Genomic DNA, 19,734 nt, shown 5'->3' with positions numbered 1-19,734 from the left:
TAAACGCGTGCAATTTTCGATGGCGAGAAGTTCGACGACCGCTGAAATTGGATAATGAGCAATGCCGCGGTAAAATTGAAGAGAATCGTTCGAGTTGAATTACGCAATAACACCGTAATGACGATTACGTGGAGGAGTTGCGACGGTTCGCATTAAAACTGAGAAAGAGTACGAAGAGAAGGAAAATCTTAATTGACGTGATTAACTTAGATTTTTGACGTAGTATATCTTGTTTTTTCCTGATTCCTAGAAATTCACGTAGTTACCTATTAAGAGTAATGACCATTACACACGATATTAAACTATTTCTGTAATACGATCTTAATTACATATATTGTTATATGCATCAAAAAGAACGAAAAAAGAACTATGTTAAATTATAGAAATATCAACATGTATGTAAAAAGAAATGTATACTTAAAATATAGAAAAATCAATTCTTTATCATTATGCTACGGCATATATGTAACGATGACTTAATAAATCGATAGGATAGCATGTATAATTAGGACAGCTATTACACGACGCTTCTCTTAAACGCCGTATACAATTCCTCGGAACAGGTGGCCCTATTGCCAATACGAGATGACCGACATTCCTCGGATATTCGCAACTGCGAACGTGACTCTGCGGTACATTCTTTGCGAATCACGTTTTACGTAAAAATTCAATATAAATGAAAGTTCGGAAAGATCCGAAGAATCCTCCCGAAGAAAAATTCGAGAAGAGAAGAGTAATAATAGGTTGCGCGGCTTGATATTTTACCAATCCCGACGCGGATTGATTATTTTTGCATTGATACATTTACGCCCACTTTCTACTTTCCCTTTTTAAATTTATAATAATCTATAACGTAAATACTATTCTTCAAGAATATTTTAAAATGTGGTACAATGTAAATTTTTTCAGTTTCTATGCACTAATATAACTACAACATATAATATCCATAATGTATTGAAAACAAGAATGTGTGTCAATAACCTTTTAAAACCTTTCGATAAAAAAAAAGTAATCGCTCCAAATCCAACATTAACTGATCGATAACAAGTTATTATGTATAGTAAGCTTCCTATAAGTCGAAATACTCCAGCGTAACATAAAAATGACGAAGAACTAAGGCTATCTAATATCGTATTATATGATTAACTCGAGGCGTTATTAATGACGTTGGACAAAAATAGATAGATGATAAGGTAGAATGGTAGATAACAGATAAGTCGGAGTCGTTAGAAATTTTTGCATTCTTATTGCCTGCATTACGTTGACTCGCCACTTTATGATAATAGTCACGTAGGCATGTAATTTTCCGTGCGAACGTTGTAATTTTTATGGATCTATAAAACGTTCTTCTTTGTCTATATTTAAATCACGTAGTCTATACTTAATGTGGTACGGTTGTCGCCTATCAAATAATTGATCCGTATATAGAGATTTTTCTAAAATCGATTACGTGTTTTGATAGCAAATTATTGTACGTACGGACTTGAAATTTATATCAAAACCGTAATTTCTTCGTCTTTTAACAGAATATGATGATTTTTCATTTTACGGGTAGGTACTACATATATTTTTCATGCAAATTGACATGTTATTATGTTATCATCTTTATCTGGACTTACCTTTTCGTCGAGATTGTTCAGATCCGGCAGCTGAAAAAGAAAACAAAAATTACATTAGTAAAATAGGAAAATTATAAATTATAATATACAAACTTATCATTTTGTATTTGAATCAATGTATTGAAAATTTGAATCAGCGAAATCAAACGTCGTTAAATTACTTCGCGTCTAACAATCGCGATACGAGAAAAAGGAGTTATCTCACCGGTCCACTTTGTTGAAAATCATAAATATTATTAAAATTAATGAGATTAAGCTATTAAATTTTAATCAATATAAAAGCGAAAATTTTAAAATTGTAATTTTTAATTTAATTTTAATTAATGTAAAACCAGATCAGATGCTTAATCTCACAGCCAGATGCAACATTGTCGATCGATGCAGCATGTACTCAGCATAAATTAACAATTCATACGAAGCTAATATAAATAACAAAACAAGAGAAATCTCGCGCGAGCGTGTGCGATCGAGAAAAGAGGTGGCTTGTACGCCACCTATCCAAGTCATTTCGAAATGATATCCCCGGCTTTACCGACGACACAGCCAGTTACATCGATCCGCGCGCGTGTACAAGAGAAATGCTTTGCCCGTCGGCGAGGCGAGGCGCCCGGCAACGACGGCAGATGCCGCCTAGCGTCGTAAAATTGCGAGATCCCTCGCAAATTGAAGGAAATTGATGCCAATTTGTATCAATCAGCCGTCGCGGCTGGTTACATTCTCGCGAGGTCTGCACACAACGTGTTGGGATTAATTTAATACTCAATGCTTCGGACTGCTTGATTAACTTTCATGGTCGTCGTACGTGCTCCGAAAGAGAAACGGATGCATATGCCGGAGCTCTATATAACATTTTCCACGGAAATCGATTTATCCGATACATAATACAAATGCGAATACATTTCGCGAGACAAGAAAAATTAATATCGCCGATTTTACTCTGCATCATTGAACGAGGGCTTCCGAGAGAGCTTTTAAAAAGACTTAAACGTCAAAACAAATATTTAAAATACATTAATAAAATAATCAAACTACTAATCCTACTTAATTAAATCAATATAAAATACCTAACACGATAAAAAAAAAGAATTTTATAATATAAAAATTCTTTCGGTTCCTCTCTATATCGAAAGAGGAAGACGGATATCGCTAATTCTTACTGTACGGTATAAAATAACCGTGGTCCGGGATTCATATTGAAGTGCGGATGCCCCGGATGAATTGATCCGGCCGGTGGATCGGATTATATTGGAAGAGCTGGGCTATCGATTAAAGTTTTCAGTGGTCCTTTTATGTCGTCTCTCCTCTCGTTCATCCGGACAATATCGAAACCGCTGACCGTTCTCGGTCAGCGGAATCCGTCGCCGCTCCAGTAAATGCGTAATCGCGCATAAATCAGAGCGCGGGGAAGGAGCGAGCGCCGCACGATGCATATTTATGCGCCCGCAGCACCGAGAAATTAAATTCACACATTTCATCGGCCCTATAAAGCATGCGCATATTTCGTACGACGGAACGCTGAGAATGCAAAAGTCGCGGGAGGCGGGAGCGAAAAGGGACACACAGGTCGGGAAGAGATTCGTGCTACCCGTGATCTCTTCCATTGTCCGCGCATACTAATTGGATTGCCTTCATTAAGACATCCGCGAGCGTGGGCGTTGCGCGACGGATTCATTAACGATTCAACGCAGCGGCGGCGATGCGAAATTTTTGTATCATATATCTTCCCGCGCCGCGGCAGCCGTATTCTGGATTGTAGAGGCGAGACGCGCGAATGTCTTAGCTTATATTTATTCATAAGATCCAGATTATACGAGATGCCGAATAATTTGGTCAGAGCGAACTGAGTAATATTTCAAATATAGTATGTCAAGTATGAAACTCCTATTACATTAACTTCTTATCAATCCCATTAATATTTAACAATTGTTCGCACAAAATGAAATATGGCTGAGTTTCTTAATCTCACCAAATTATCATATTAAGAGGAAATTTATTTTTAATCGATCTCATATATTTTTCTTATAACATTTTAATAATTTATATAATTATGTAATTATATAAAATTTTATGGAATTATAAACTTCAAAATTTCATAATGATTTAATTTGCACGTGCATAATTGACATAATATATTACTAAGATTTTTACACGCTTGCGGTTGACTGAACACTCGTCTACTTTGATCTATTTGACATTCCATATACCATCTTCACATACCATCGTGTGCGCAAGATTGAAGATTGGGAAATAGTTTAATGAGCTGTAAGTAGGTAATTGCGTGTGTCTCGCACATTGTGTTCGCGGGTAATAAATAGGTTGATCACTACGAAGATCTATTAATGTGTACGGCTTTATTCTGGAAAATAAGTGGAAAGTAAGATGTGCGTCTTAAAATAAGACATAAATCGGGTCGACTGATAAAGAAACCTGAATAAAAAAATGCGGGTCGATTATTTTCAACTGTCTAATTTCTATAAATAAAATTCACTGTATCAATCACAGCGAAATAAAAAAATTATACTTAATAAATAATTTTATATAAATAGATAATAATTATACGTAATAAAGAATTTTTCGATAAAATTATCCTCTCTAATGTGATATGCAGTAGCGAATTAATAAATTAAATACTTTAGACAATGGAATAAATAACTAAATTCGCCAGTACGTAGATAAAAATAAATTCAAAATTAAGCGACCCAGTTGGGTCGCTTAATTTTGAATTTATTTAAATACTTTAGATTTTAGAACAATTCTAAAAGATTATTAAAAAATATACCGCAGTATGTATATTGCCAAATATTATATAGATGATAATAATTAAATAAAGATGTATTCGTACAGTTCTTCCGCAACAGCTCTTCGAGAATAATTTACGGGTTTGCAACGAATAACAGGAAACTGACGCGGAAATAATGGCTGTATCTTGTTTGTGTTTTATTAGAAACATAAACAAATAACACGTTGTTGATTATGCATTCTCGCGGTCTATGGCATCCCATGCATAATCGCGCCTGTGTATGTACGGTTTACTCCCAAATCTCGTATGCGCACACAATTTGTTGCAACAGCATTGTCGCCGCTTGACGACAGTACTTTACTACGCATGCGATTTACACGACGAATAAACTTTGATTTACCGGAACTATTTCGCTGAACGAGGTTTTTGCCTGTACGTCCATAACGAGAAGAAAAAGGAGCGACGCGCTTATAGCACCGTAATGTTGAATAATCGATTAGATTCGCATTTTCACGATTACTAAAACTAGCATCGTTATATGTTTCATCTCGCAACTACCATTTCGCAATTTGAAACTTTTTCTCGATATCCTTATTTATTCCAAGAACATTTTTATCTGCAAATTTGGGAAATTTAACACCTCTAATCGCGTTATAGCAAAGTATCTGCATCTTTATACTTCCACCGTTGTAAATAACAACGAACAATTTCGAACGATGCGATAATAAAATATTCCATCTGCAGAATATTTTATGAGTTAATATTGCAAACGATAATACTTTTTAGACGTTATTCGCGAATAAATGCACCTTTAACAAGTCGGATAATAAATCATATTGTACATCTTTCGCCGATAATTTCGCGCTAACGATTGACGAATACCAAAGCAATAATTAACGAAGTAGACCGACAATGTCAAAGATACTAAATAAATTATTTTACAGATACGTATTAATATTGAGTCCTCTAATTATTTAAATTATTTTACTTTTATACCGTCAAATTAAATTATTTATTACCGTCAAATTAAAATAATTATATTACAATTATTTCTAGACGTGCAATTCGCTGGCTTATAACCACGTTATGTTCGTTGCGAGAACCTCTTTGCGAATTTCTCTCTTATTCCGGCATTTTCGAACAGCATTGTCGATTAAATATACAAAATCTCGGCGAGCGGTTGTAGTCTTCCGTGAAATTGCACGAAGTGCAGTACCGTTGCAGGTTAAAGAGACGAGTTGGGAAGAGGGAGAGAGTCTCTTTAGTATTACCAGCCTCGTTCTTCGAAGGAGCAGAACCTCTTTCGTTTCAGCATTCGCCGATACTCTCGCGCGAGCGAGCGAAAGAGAGAAGCAGCAGTTTCCCGCACACGTAAGCCGGTAGAAACTGGCTCTTCCTTTGAGGTTCTCTCGGTCTCGCTAAACGAAAAAATTTACCGCGAGCCTCTCTCGTCTCGTCGAAATTTATTTCAACTCGCCTCCCGCGAAGCTCTCATCCATCTTTCCGGTCCGTAAAGTAGAACTCGAGGTACGTTCCGAGGGTCGCACCGACCGACGGACGTAAATTCGCGCGAGCACGCAAGACCACGCGTAACGAATTTACGGCCACCGACAAACGGAAGACGTTCATATAACGGTATGATGGTCCTCAAAACAATACTGGCAATAGCGTACGTAAGAAATACGCATAAAAAACATAGACGGTTTTTGGAAGAGAAAAGCGGCTGAAAATTTTAAATCCCTGTTAATAATATACTAGTAAAAGAGAGAAAGTTACGTATATCGAGTGCACGCCGAACACTAATAAATTCACGCATGCTATATTCAAAATTGAATAAAGTTAACTAACAATTTAAATAAATTCGTGTAAACTTATTATTATGTAACATAAAATTAAAATTTATCATAATTTAAAATATTATAGAAATGGTGCTGTGAAATTATGGAAATATAGCATTTATTCGAAACAGAATATTATTTTGAATTTTATAAATTTAAGTAATAATTTGATATCTTCTCAAACAACAGCCAAACGATTGTGTAAAATAGAAAGTATAATTTTATCGATAATATTACTTCAAAATAAAACAGTACACAAGAGTCCGCATAAGTCGCGTAACGGTACGACGGTTTTATTGTCGCGTCGACGTCATCTCTAAAAGAATCTATTTCTCGCGCTTGAGACAGTTATATCATAAGTATCTGATATTGGTGCAAGGTACGAGTGCCATTACTATATAATATAACGGTGCCAGCTCATGATGAATATTCTCGATGCACGGGCGATCAGATGTTCGATGAGTGATTACGTTGCAGACGCGATTACTGCCAGCATTCTTTAACGACAGCTCATCAGATGTTTCTTTGGAGGATGGTATCCTCCGAGAGTTCAAAGTCTCGACGAAGTAACTGCTGCTATTGACAAGTTACTTGGCAATTTTCGAGACTTCGTTTCCTTAATATAAATTTGATGAAGCATATTTTGGTGGGATATCTTACATTACACATAAACTGCAGACTATTGTATATCTAACTTATGCCTTAATCGATTATTTACCAGGAAAGGATCCGAAGTGGTCCTTTAATTTTGATGAGCTTTTAATAGTTGTTCTCTAGACGAAAATAAGGGACACAAAATAACTAAAAAAAAATACGTGTCCCTTATTTTCATCTAAACAACATATTAAAAGTTCATCAAAATCGGAGGGCAACAAGGGACTTCGAACCCTTCCCTTCTAAATAATCGATTAAAGCTTGAACTAGATATACAACAGTCTGTAGTTTATGTCCTATGTAAGATATCTCACCAAAATATACTTCATCAAATTTATATTACTTCGGAACTTTTTCTTCTTAGATAAATCGTGGAAGAAAATGGCTATTCGATAGATAATTTATCAGAGGGCAAATCTTTTGCATATGTAATACACACGTAAATCTAATAAATTCGTAAAAATTTTAAATCCCTATTCTGGCTCTTCTATTCTTTATTCTTTTATCTCCCGCTGCATTATATTATATTATATTATATCGTCTAGTTAATCGGATATATATGTATATATCAGTCTTTGTACATGTCATATAAGAAAAATTAATTATAAAAACTAGTATTAAAATTTTTCTTTATCCAATTACTATTATTATTTCAAAGTTCTCACTCAACCATGTTTTATCTCGCAAAAGTGGCATTTGTGCATTAGAGAATTAAAAAAAAAGGAAACAATGTTATATACTCGGATATTGAAATTGCAAAATGTACAAAAAGTGATGGCTTATATCCGCCAGGCTGTCTCTTCGGCCGTTGCTTTGCGACATCGACGGAATATAAATGATAGGAATATTCCGTGCGATCAAGTTGTTTCGAGTTTACCGACGACTTTAGTACTGCGATATTATCCCGTTCACCCCGGCTTTATAATCCCGCTCTATGTCCGCGTGGTCTTGCGAATTCGTAGCCGGCTGTTACTCGGCTCTTAATCTAAAACCTAACGATACAGCGAGGTCCATAAAATGGCTAGGATAAATCTGCAGTAGCACAGCTGCAGTACGGGATCATTAAATCTTAACAGCAGTTGGTGTAACCGGCAGTATCTAGGATAGGGAGAAAAAGGGAAGTGAATCGCTTGTGCCTCGAGTAGGTACACCACCTGTAGCAAGTGTAGGTTGAATCAATCACCTGCCAACGACGGGTTCGGATTTTCTTTTTTTTTTTACTTATTATTTTATCGCCCTTCTCTTACACATATAAAATATTTACAAAATTTGGATTACGTAACATTTAGCAAAATACAATCATGTTGAATTTTGTACCGTTACAAGATCGATATACATATATATTACAAATAACTCTTGTTCAACTATACACTATACAATTACAGAAAAAAATCAGTCACATATTCTCGTTACTTATAACATTGAAAATCTTGGATAACATCCAAACATTAATATCATTTGTCTCGGTCGCTATAACTTATTCTAAAAAATATCTAGTGCTTGCTATTCTTTGAACTCTGAATCGAATTCTGAATCTCTAGCTCGCAGTGTTATAAATATGACTTTGTTCATCACGTATTAAATCAGAATTCTTTTCGACTAGTTCCAATTTTGTAAAAAAAATTTTGTTTTATCATAAATTCCAGAGAATTTTCAGTATAGAATCGATAAGAATAAACTTCTGGATCGTCACATCAATCTGCAAACGCGATGAATGCAATTATAAATCCTATATATAATCATAGCGATATAAAACCTGTTCATCTCTCTATCTCGGTCCATTGATAAAACAATTAACCGCGTGACACTCTCGTCTCATGCAAGAGATGTCTTTCCTCGAATGATATCCAATGATCGATATTCGAACAGGAATAGCGAGTCTTTGCTCTAATCGAAAAAAATGCCCGAAAGTATTACAGTATCCATTGATCACGGATACTGTAGTATACAATAATATCTTAACATTTCTTGAGCACGTTCGACTCAAGAATTCACGCAACCATCGTTAACCATCAAATATACCACGAGCGACTATTGGGATTCTCACCAGCGTAAGAATAGACGGATACCAGTACCCGAGTACACTCGTAGTTGAGAATCAATCGAACGATGTTGCCGATGCGAATCTTTCGAGCGACGACGTCCTGCCGCGATCGATGATAGAAGCGGCGCGATTTAGCCCCCGATCAGGAGCCAAGGCAGGAGGATAGTGACGCAGAGCGCTGCCACGCAACTGGACAGCATCGCCAGGGGACTTGCGGCCGTTTCCATTTCCATGCTCTCCGTCATACCGTAATCCTCATCGGGCACGAATTCGCGTATCTCCACGTCGCATCGGAAGCACACGCGTGCGGTATTGCTTTTGAAGTGGGATCCATCCTTGCGCAGCACCTGCGCCCCCGAGCCCTTACGCTCCAGCTTCCAACCGGGCTCCTGCATCAGCATCATCTTATATATTCTCTCGTCAAATTCGAGTGTTTCACGTGATCAAACAGTCACGCTTCGGGACCACTTCGGTTCTCGTTAGATTCGCTGATCAAACTTGAAGATCGTGAGACTTCAGTTTGCTGAATATTTCGCGAGACAGAAATACGTTCCTCGCAGAGGAACAGCCGGTTTAATTGGTTTCCAAAGACGCGCGTCGCTTCTACGAAGACAATATCTTCGCCAGCGTCGTCGTTGTCTATCGGAAGATATATTGTCGATACCTGCAAAGGAAAGTTCCAGCATAAATCGGTGAATTGTGCGCTGCGCCACACGATGCTGACTTTAATAACAAGATCGATCGCACACGATGGCTCAAAAGGGCGATTCTACGTGACGAAAAGTTTCTATTAAGTTATCGTATTGTAGAATTTCTATTGTTTCTTGTTCGATTACGTGACGGATCTTGAAATCATTGGCTGCTGGATGTTACTGCGGGTTTAACTTTGTAATACGCGCAATAATATTTTTAACTCAAATAATATTTTATATTATTAGACATAGGTAATAATTATTGTATTTTCAGTGTCCTCCTATCTCTTGTTATTCTTGTTTCATGTATTACATGCGCTTTTGTTCGAACATACGAATGCATAGAACTACCGTAGAGTTTCTAAACCCTCGCAAACCGCTTATCAAACGTGTCACGTTTTACAAATGCATTACAGCCTCGAGCAAAAAGCTAGAAACCGTTCATCGTAGTTCGTCGGCGACTCATCGGTTTCCTGCCGGCAGGAACGAGTATTAATCGAAGCAACTTCGACAACTTTGTGACAGTTTCCGGCAGTGAGATCGCGGATAGCGCGCGCACTGTTAATACGGTCGCCTCGGTCGATCGCCACACTGCAAACCCATATTCAAGAGCATGAGCAATCTCGTAAATGTACCGAATGTACGACCAAACAAAAACTCGACCAAATCCAGCGCGCAGACCAATAAAATATGGCAAAATTGCAAATAACAATCCGCTTTTATTTAATATAATGGAAACGTACATTTTATCCATGCGCAAAATTTTAAATAAATATCGTAAGTATCTTAAAATAATTATCGTTCGTATACGAGATAGCGGATATTGTTCAATAATAAAAGCAATCATAACAAATTTCTTCTATATTTACAGAAGCCAATAGAGATTCGCACGGTATTAAAGATTTTTTTTCGTTGAGAAAAGACGATATCGTGACTTTCCGATACCAATGCAATTAATTTAGTCTTAATTTAGTCCCGTCTAGGTTTATTAAACAAAACACAATGCATTCATTAAACATTTACACAGATGTTGGAGATTAATGCGAATTAGAGAGGTGCTTAAACACAGACAAATTGTCTACTTTATATATGCTTTGTTTCCGTACTCAATTTTCTGCAAAGCTTTGAAATAGTCAATGTCGCACTGCAGGTAATTAAACTGCGATTTGCGCTGTCGATGATTACGGCTTGTCGAATTAAATCCGTTTGCATGCGAGGCTAAATAGGTCGGATGACAAAGCAGCCTAATTACAGACGGACGACTCACACCGACATAGGGGAACATGAAAAGCGGATTCGCGATTATGATTATTGAGGAAAATACACGCTTGAGCTCGTCTATTATCGTAATCCTATTTCTACATTAATATCAGGATTTTACCGTTTGCAATAAAAACAAGATCGCCTAAATCGTTCTTAATCGCTCTTAATACCTCAAAATAATAAGTATAATAACAAGTTACGAAGCAAGAGAAAACAAACTTTATAAATTTATTTGTTTTAGATATTCGAGTTATGTAAAAAATGGAATTTTTAATATTTATAACAAATTGCATTTTTTGGAAAGCTTTTTTTTTAACACTGTACTTTTGAAAGTTATATTATGGAATATAAATACCTATTTTATATTCCTTTTTTATATATCTTTAAAAGATATTTTAAAAAGGCATTAAGGAAATTAGATTTTCATGAACTAATTTAGATACATGAAGAAGTAAATCATTTTTACAGTTTCAGTTAGCTACTATTTAAGAATCTTTTACATTCCATAATCAACACTCTTTTAAAAATATTCTATAACACAAAATAATTTTTTTGCAAAAATCTACTCTAAAAAACTGATAAACTTGTTTGATACTTTTTGTAATTATTAATATTCACGCAAAAGATTAAATATAAACCAGCTAGATAATGTCAAACAATTTTTTTCTCATACATATATCCTCTGTTTTATTCAAACTTATTATTCAAACTTATACTTTACCAGCTAACAAATATCATATCAGTGTGCCTGTAATTCTGTATGTTAATTATAAACTACAACATAAATTTAAAGTACATTGCACCCAACTTTGTGAATAATAATATGCATAATGAGATAGGCATATAATGAGATAGTTATTTATTACAATATTAATACTCTTGCATAATTTTAGGAAAGTTACGCGCCACAGATATCGTTTAGCTCATCAAGTAGTTTTTGCGCAAAGCGAAACTTTTAATTGCCTAATTTTGACCGTAATAATCGTATCCCGATAACTGTAAGTAACATACTTGCAAGCAGACTTCATTATCGCCGCGAGTTCTTTAATATTCTTGGGGCAAGAGAAATGCAAATGGAAGATCAAGTGCCGTAAAGTATTACTTACAACCATTTCTCTTGAAGTTAGTAGGATGAAAGTAATAGAATTTCCTTACGACCCGATCTTCTTTTGCTTTACTTTGCTGCAAGAACAATGACCATTGATTGTTGAAAGGTCTCTTCCTATTCGAGGAAAAGATTACAATGCAGAAATTAACAATGCATAAATAAAGTCAAATACGACATTGCTCGAACAATGGACGGTTTGTGAATGCAAACAATGGATATCATCATCGAATAAAGTTCAATTCCGGTTTTTTTAAATAATAGACATCAAAAACATCATTTTAACTACGATAAAATTAAGAATAATTGAAATATATATTAATTGTGTGTTTCATTATTTTGACTAAAAAAATATACGCAATATATTAAAATTAAAAAATACATTAAATTAAAAATGACAAATATGTATTTTTTTCACGTAGCCTAGATAAAAATTATTTCATGCGGCCAATATTTATTTTTAGCATTTAAATTTTTATTCAGATAATAAAAGAGATCGCAATTTACTTTTTTATCGACATTGTTCCATATCAGTTACATGTAGGTATATATAATATTAAAAAGTGCAAAATAATTTATATTAAAAAAGAACTGCTAGAATAGATACAAGGAAAAATAGACTTAAAAACAAATCTATTTTTATGAGCAATATAAATGTTATATCCTATACTTTTCTTATTAATTTTGTAGAGAAAGCTATGCATAAGAAACACAAAAAGATCATTTATTAAAAGTATCCTTACTCTACGCAAGACATGAAATCAAAATCTCAGACGTGTTATTCTCAAAACTTGACTTTGGATTATAGATTCTTTTCCTGGTTCAATCGTTTGAAAACTATTTTATTTCAAAGTGTGAACATACTTCCACGAGTTCCATCGAAATTCTTCTCAAGATTATTTTATTTTCGATGAAAGTGGCCAGCATGTCTATTCATTCCATTGTAAGACAAATCATGAACTCGAGCCAACCGAAAATTTTGTGGTGATAAATGCTACGAAGTTTGAGGAAACAGCGCTTTAAACTTTGTCGAGTTATCGTAGCCCAGAGGGTTACGAGGTTGAGCCAATAACGTAATCGAAATTGCTCTATGGAGAAGCACTAACGCAGTCAATAAGATAAGCATTGGATGTGACAATAACAGATTAAATTGCCGAAAAACCCCTATTTGCTAATCTTTAATTACTGCCGTCCGCATATATTTTATTGGAAATAGAAGTTGCGACGTAAGACAAAGAAAGAACACGTCACATTATCAGAATGACGTTTTTCATCGTGAGTCCAAGTTGGAAAAATACGTTATATTTGCGAACAAAGTGCAAAAGCAAAGTCCTCGCGATGCGATAACATTTCTAAACACCTGTCCAAAGTCGGAAGACACGCTATACCTAATTTCTCGTCACATTCTAGGACAATACACTTTCGAATCCCAACTCTTGTACTACTTTCTTCGGATAATTAAGCATTCTTTTGTAAAAAGCACGTACACCGTTATATAGATGCTCTTTACGTCAATACGCGCGGCGAGGCAGCCATAGCAACGCGATTCATTCATCGAATACGTCATTGCACTATCGCGGATGAGATGGCCCGCGATTTCTCCAACATCCATGCGAAGCGTCGTCACATTTCCATCACGGTAAAAACGACACGTGCTACTCGCAGCTATGCTAATGTAAATACAGCGCGAAAGAACTCGTTAAAAAAGTAATAACCGCGTTTTGCAATTAATCTTTTCGTCATCCGCGAGGATGTATAGATGTATAGATGTATCGAAAAAATCCTTATAAAATTTTAAGTGCAACATTATATAAGACTTCACAACTCTTTGCAAATGACATTAACAAGATACTTCTTATGATATCCCGAGATTCGTTATCTAAAATGTACACATTTATTATCTCCATGGATAGCTTATTATCTCGCGCGATCGTGCGGGCGAAAATGAGAACTTCAATAATCGTACGTATAACGAAGGACGTTTTGTTCGTGACATTTCCAATCGTGGCGGAAAACTGGATTAATATATACATAGAATGTTCGAAAAAAAAGATAATTATTCAAACGCATTCAACTTACAACGGCAAGTGTAACTGAGCACTTGTCTCAGAAATAAAAACAAAAAACTATAAATAGTCTCAACCTAGAAACGACAAAAAAGGCCTATGATTACTGTTTTTTTTTGTTTTCCAATTTCCATAAATTCCTTTTTGAGATTACTTGTGTATCAATTTTTCACATGGAAAAGTATGCGACGTTAACTAGACCGTATAATTAAGCAGCTGATAATCAGCTTTATAATAAATACTGATAGTATATTATGTACTACGATATTATTTGTTTAATAAAAATCAGCATGCTTTCTTCAATAAAAGAATAAAATTGGAGGCGGACTGCACAAATAAAAATGCAAACCTTTTTCAGAGCAGTAACTTTCGGACCATCCTGTAAAGCGCGCGGGTGCTCGTATATGTCGCGGATGCGCCGAATACAACGGCGGGACGCGAAAAAGCTCGCGGATCATGTCATTTGCAAAGGCTTTGTAGCCTTTTGTTCTACGAGCTGGCAAATCTCGGCGCAGCTTTGACGCTGCAATCTGGCTGAAAAGCGCCACGGCGCAACGCGTTTCCATGCACGCGGAATTCACGGCAGCGAAAACACGGAAAAATGCCAGCCGCGCGTCATGTCGGAGAAATGCGGGTGAAAAACAGCGGTGTAACTGCACATTGCGAGAGAGTTTAATTTCAAGTGGTTTTTTATCCTAACAGAATTTTCATTTTAGAACATATTATTCGCAAAGTTATTTTTAATTTTACACATATCACGGGGGAACAAATGTATTAAAATCCAGAAATTGATAAGTGCATCAACTTAATTACATCATTTTATGGAAGATTTTACTTTTTATATTTTTCTTAATTATATTGTATACGCTTTTAGCTGTAAAGTTATATAAACTAAATCCATCGCAACGTTTAAATACACTTTTTTTGAAGAATAAGTAAAAACCGAAAGAATGGTGAGAGAGAGACCGCGAGAGAGACTTGCGAACAAACACGTTCGTTATTTTCGGTTTTGAAATAGTCTAGTCGACCAACCGAATCGACAAATCTGACGGATTCGGCGATGCCTGTGCCAACGGCCGTTCCATAATTCTTTTTATCCGCCAGCCATTGTCCTTTATCCAGCGGCAAAAATCTCTATGTCTACAATGAAAAAGGGAGTTGTCGCGCGCGTCCGGAATTCTCCGTTTTTACGGACGGACAGGAAATATCCTTCGGGAGACGCGAACACGACGTGCCGTTTCGTGCAAACGAAGGTACGCGATGATAAGAGCGATCTTATTTATACAGACGGGATCATGATATTTCTGTAAAGAGCGTTGATTCCGAATTTGCGAAAATGGTTAATAATGAGATAATTATTAAAACTTGTATTTAGGTATATCTATTCATATAGGACTATCAGAAAACCACTTCGCTGCTTTAGTAAGCTCTTGGTGTATACCACATAGCTTTATATCCGAATAAACTGACTTGAAATAAATTAACCTTTTCATTCTAATTTGATCAAAACAGCCATATAGCATATGATAAATAATACATATTGAAAAACGCTTGCAATCTTAATATTCCGAATAAACGCGATTAAGTACGCGATAGCGTGTGAAAATTACAGGTGTAATTATTGAACGCGTGAGATACGTACTACTCGCGTTTTTTCGACGAGCAGATCAATTCGCGGTGCATTGTTAATGTACATACATTGTCTCGCGGGTATTTTTGGCGCTTTTATGAAGAAAAGTTTGAAAAAAAAACGCGCATCTCGTCGCATCGCGCTTTGACTTCATCGAAAGCATAAACGTATATAAATGAGTTACGCAACACCGTACTTTGACCATGTAAAAAAGGTGTAGAAAACATAGACCATTTAAGCAAAATATTTTGCAATTTAATTATCATTTGACTTTGAAACTATATTAAAATTCACGCTATGTAAATACATAACGTAATATTTATATTAAAATTCAGTAAAATCTTTCAAAATGTCAACATTAAATCATATATTATATGATTTATGATATTTGATATATTTATTTTAAACAATTATGTATGTTACGCTATACGAATTAATTTTAGCAATTAATATCTCATAATACAGCTACGCGTTAATTTCTGTATTTAAAATAAAATAATAAACACGAGCCACCTTTTTGATTTCCGAGCTGTATTTTGTTCTTTCCTTCAAAACTGAACATAGTCATCACTGTATGTACGACTTAAAAAGAACAGCAGTCGTCAAGCAGTCAACGTCAAAGCTAAGCTATATGGCAAAGATAAGCTAGATTTTACATACTAACTTTAAAACCAAAGTACAAAACCGTAGCAACGAGCCATTGAAAAACAGCTTAGCTTTCAGCATTCATTACGCAAATTCGACGAAGCATGGCTGCGCTTTGAAACAAATAGTTACTAAAGGAATTACGTTATGAGGATAATTATATTCGTCGATTCGTCATCTTCTTGCAGCTTCCAGTACCATCTGGATAACTTTTTAATTAAACGAATAAACTTCTTGAAATTCAATCGCCTAATTATATACTGCATCTATATTCCAAATAGTCTCGAAAGTAATGAGATTATATAGCAGTTATGTAAACTATCTTCTTTCTTATATATTTATATTATTATATATTTATATCATATTGAACAATTTTAGCGCAGTTTAATACTACAGTTTAATAATGCTCTCAACAACAGTGACAAGAGATCAGCAATTGTAAATATTAATCTGACGTTAAAAACGGCGAAACTGATTTCGCACGTTTTTCACGTTTAATCTCTGGTTATTGGTTTCACGCTCCAATTTTCGCCGAGCATCAGCTGACTCGGCAAACATTTAGATTAAACCACTGTGCGATTATACAAGATTTTTGCATATTCACGTGGCCAGTTCTTCGTCCTGATAAATTCTCTAAATCTTATACAGACTACATTTTTTCAAAAACAAGATTATGGTCCCTCGAATTCTTTTTTATTACTCCGCACGTAATTAATAACTACTGTTGTTGTATTGTTAAAAATATAATTTACTGTGCATACATAGCTACATTTTTCTGTAAGCAATATATTTTTTTAAATGTAAAATATAAAATCCGTCACGGATTTGGCTATATGAATGTATAATATAAATATAATAAAAATTATAAAAAATGTATGGATTTGCTAAATGCACAGAATACCCTTTTTTTAATTCGTCGTTTATTCAAGTAAAAACACAGGCGAGATGTAATATTTTTTACCTAATAGAAATCGTGAAAATAAAATCGGACAAACATCAAGTCGGATCATTCGCATTTAACCGTATAAAAAGATAAATCCAATCGCATATAACACTTTATTCTATTAATTTTTGTTTCTACATCGTGTGTTGCGAAACTACTCCCGAAGTCGTGCGTAAGATTCGGTCGCGATTCAATATACGCGTATATTTAATCACGAATTTATGCGACGACACTGTGTAAAGCTCGAATATGCGTTTACATAGGCTACAAGGGCCGTCACTTACCACTGCTTACAGTGACGACGAACCGGTGAACGTTCGATATTAGCATTTCAGATACGGTTAAGTGCACGGGATAACAATCTACGCGGAGTGTACCGAAAGCGCGCTCCTTCCGTAACAAACATTTAATTCAAGTACACAGTATGTAAATCTCGAAGAGTGTATACGTTATTAAATAAATCCCTCGTAAGCCGAAAACATATCGGTAGACTAGCGCGTGATCTACAATACCGTTCAATATAGATTTTGTTTAATTTTTTCTGTTCAAGAGTAATCAAGAAATAAATTTCTCTTGGTAATTTGTATAGCCTCAATATATTTGTAATATATAACTCGATGAGATTGCATTCTTGTTAAGTGAAAGTCGGAAACGCGAAAGAGAATGATACAGTAAAAATAGATATATAGGAAGAAAAATAATTTAATCAATTTTAATTTAACTTTCCCGTATCAAAGATTAAATTACTGATCTAATTACAAAGCGATTTAACGACGAAAATTAAATCGTATCTCATCCACATCCCTTAATTGACAAATTAATTTTCGAATAATTGATAGAACTCTCGCGAGTCGGTATTTCCTGTCACTTTACTTGATAAATTTAATTTTCAGGAACACTAATTGCCGAGATTCCCACGATATGGTTTTTCAATTATTGTACTAAGCTGATGGCAACTGAATAAAACATTCGCTAAAATATATTTTGATATTTTACGATATATCTGAAATATTCTCTATGAAAATATATATAATCACGATTTTTCGTTAAATCTTAAATAAGAAGGGGAATAATTAAAGCCTTAAATTAAATTATACTTGTTAGATCTGATTTTTAATCTTCTTAATAATTATAATACCGATCGTATTATACGATAAGTAATTTAACTTAAATTCCACGATTGCGATCGGATGACATCAGCACGATAATTGCCACAATGTTATTCGTGCAAATTTAGTGTTTGGAATTTTTCGTAAGGCAAAAGTTTATTTCTTTCTTAGAAGCACGTTGCCGAAACGTATGAGAGCTTGTTTTCCATCGCGATCGCCCGGTTGACCTAGAAAAACAAGTCGCGCGATGCGACGCAAAATCGGAGCGCGCATTTCCGCACACTATCGCACTTTTATTTCAGCACACAATCACATCCAGCAGCCAATGTAACGTTTCCCGTCATAGATCATTTCGCACACGCAGCTTACTCAGCATCATATTGATGTAACGCTAACACGCGTAATATCCTTAATATATACCGTACATAAATTCGATAATCGTAATTTATGACACTAATGAATAATTTATTTCCGCAGATGCGTCAAAAAAGTAAACAGAAAAAACTTCGTAGAAAAGTTGACGTCCTCACAAACAAATAAGAATTCTTGTTCAAGCAATATTTGAATATTTACGATTTTGCTAATAGCAATATCTTAGCATAATAAAAGTTAAAAATTGAGTGATTTAATTTAGCCATTATTCATTACAGATAATATTAAATAAAAAACAATACATGACAAATTTAATAGATAGATTTAATATATCTTGATTATATAAAAAATATCCTTCATAGAAAGAGGAAGAGAAAAAAACCATATTTTACGCATTATCAAGAAATAATGTAAAATGAATATCCTACAACAATAAATAATAATCGTAAGTTTTTAAAATCTCAAGTTCATTCACGTAGTTCGAACTTTCTTCGCCGTTTTATTTCCTAGCCTCTGCCTCTTTCAGGGGATCGATCATGTATCGTTTCCCCTAAGACGGAACGTGAAAAGTGAAAAGTCTCTTTCTATTCAACACCAATAGAAAGAGATAGTTACATGAAATAAAACTTTTCACTTTTCACGTTTCCGCTCTAGGGAAAATGTTACATGATCGCTACCCTGTACATACCTGTCAGACGGTAGCAGATATCGGCCTTGGCACACGTGACAATCCCCTTAACACGGCGATGAGGAATCTATTAATGCGAACGAAGCGTCACGACGCACTTCTATGTGTAATAACGTCGCAGGCACCAGACCACAGGAAAACTCCGATTCGATCACGCGCGTTAAATGCCTGTCGTTAAATGTAGCACGTCCGAGCACGAGGTACCGTCCTACCTCAACGGCGTGCGATGCGAAAGTGGGAGACCGCGAGATGCGACGCAACGTTACTGCCGGCCGGCAGGCTGCGCGCGTCTGTGTGAGTACATTACGATTGACTCCGGCCGACAG

The 19,734-nt window shown here is 35.3% G+C and overlaps 2 protein-coding genes across 5 annotated transcripts in view; both read right to left on the bottom strand.

Annotated features, from left to right (window-relative positions):
• Sesn (Sestrin) overlaps positions 1–19,734 on the bottom strand; it is a 169,176-nt gene that overhangs the window by 107,890 nt on the left and 41,552 nt on the right. For all 4 annotated transcript variants that reach the window (XM_071712883.1, XM_071712890.1, XM_071712896.1 and 1 more), the window contains exon 6: positions 1,620–1,649. In XM_071712883.1, the coding sequence (XP_071568984.1) occupies positions 1,620–1,649 (30 nt within the window). The remainder of the gene's footprint in view (positions 1–1,619; positions 1,650–19,734) is intronic.
• LOC139776364 (uncharacterized) lies at positions 8,049–19,731 on the bottom strand. The gene is made up of 2 exons (XM_071712939.1): positions 19,409–19,731; positions 8,049–9,559 (listed from the first exon to the last, which is right to left on the bottom strand). Exon 2 carries the CDS (start codon positions 9,297–9,299, stop codon positions 9,027–9,029), a length of 273 nt encoding a protein of 90 aa, XP_071569040.1. The 5' UTR covers positions 9,300–9,559; positions 19,409–19,731; the 3' UTR covers positions 8,049–9,026.

This window comes from Temnothorax nylanderi, unplaced genomic scaffold (genome assembly GCF_030848795.1).
Source record: "Temnothorax nylanderi isolate EJ_2023f unplaced genomic scaffold, tnyl_v1.0 TNYL_tig0005_pilon, whole genome shotgun sequence".
Lineage (NCBI taxonomy): Eukaryota > Metazoa > Arthropoda > Insecta > Hymenoptera > Formicidae > Temnothorax > Temnothorax nylanderi.
The sequence above is the reverse complement of the archived record's forward strand: the minus strand, read 5'-3'. Positions and strand labels throughout refer to the sequence as shown.

Coding starts and splice junctions, on each gene's coding strand:
- LOC139776364 (XM_071712939.1), bottom strand. CDS start 9,299: ATGATGCTGATGCAGGAGCCCGGTTGGAAGCTGGAGCGTAAGGGCTCG.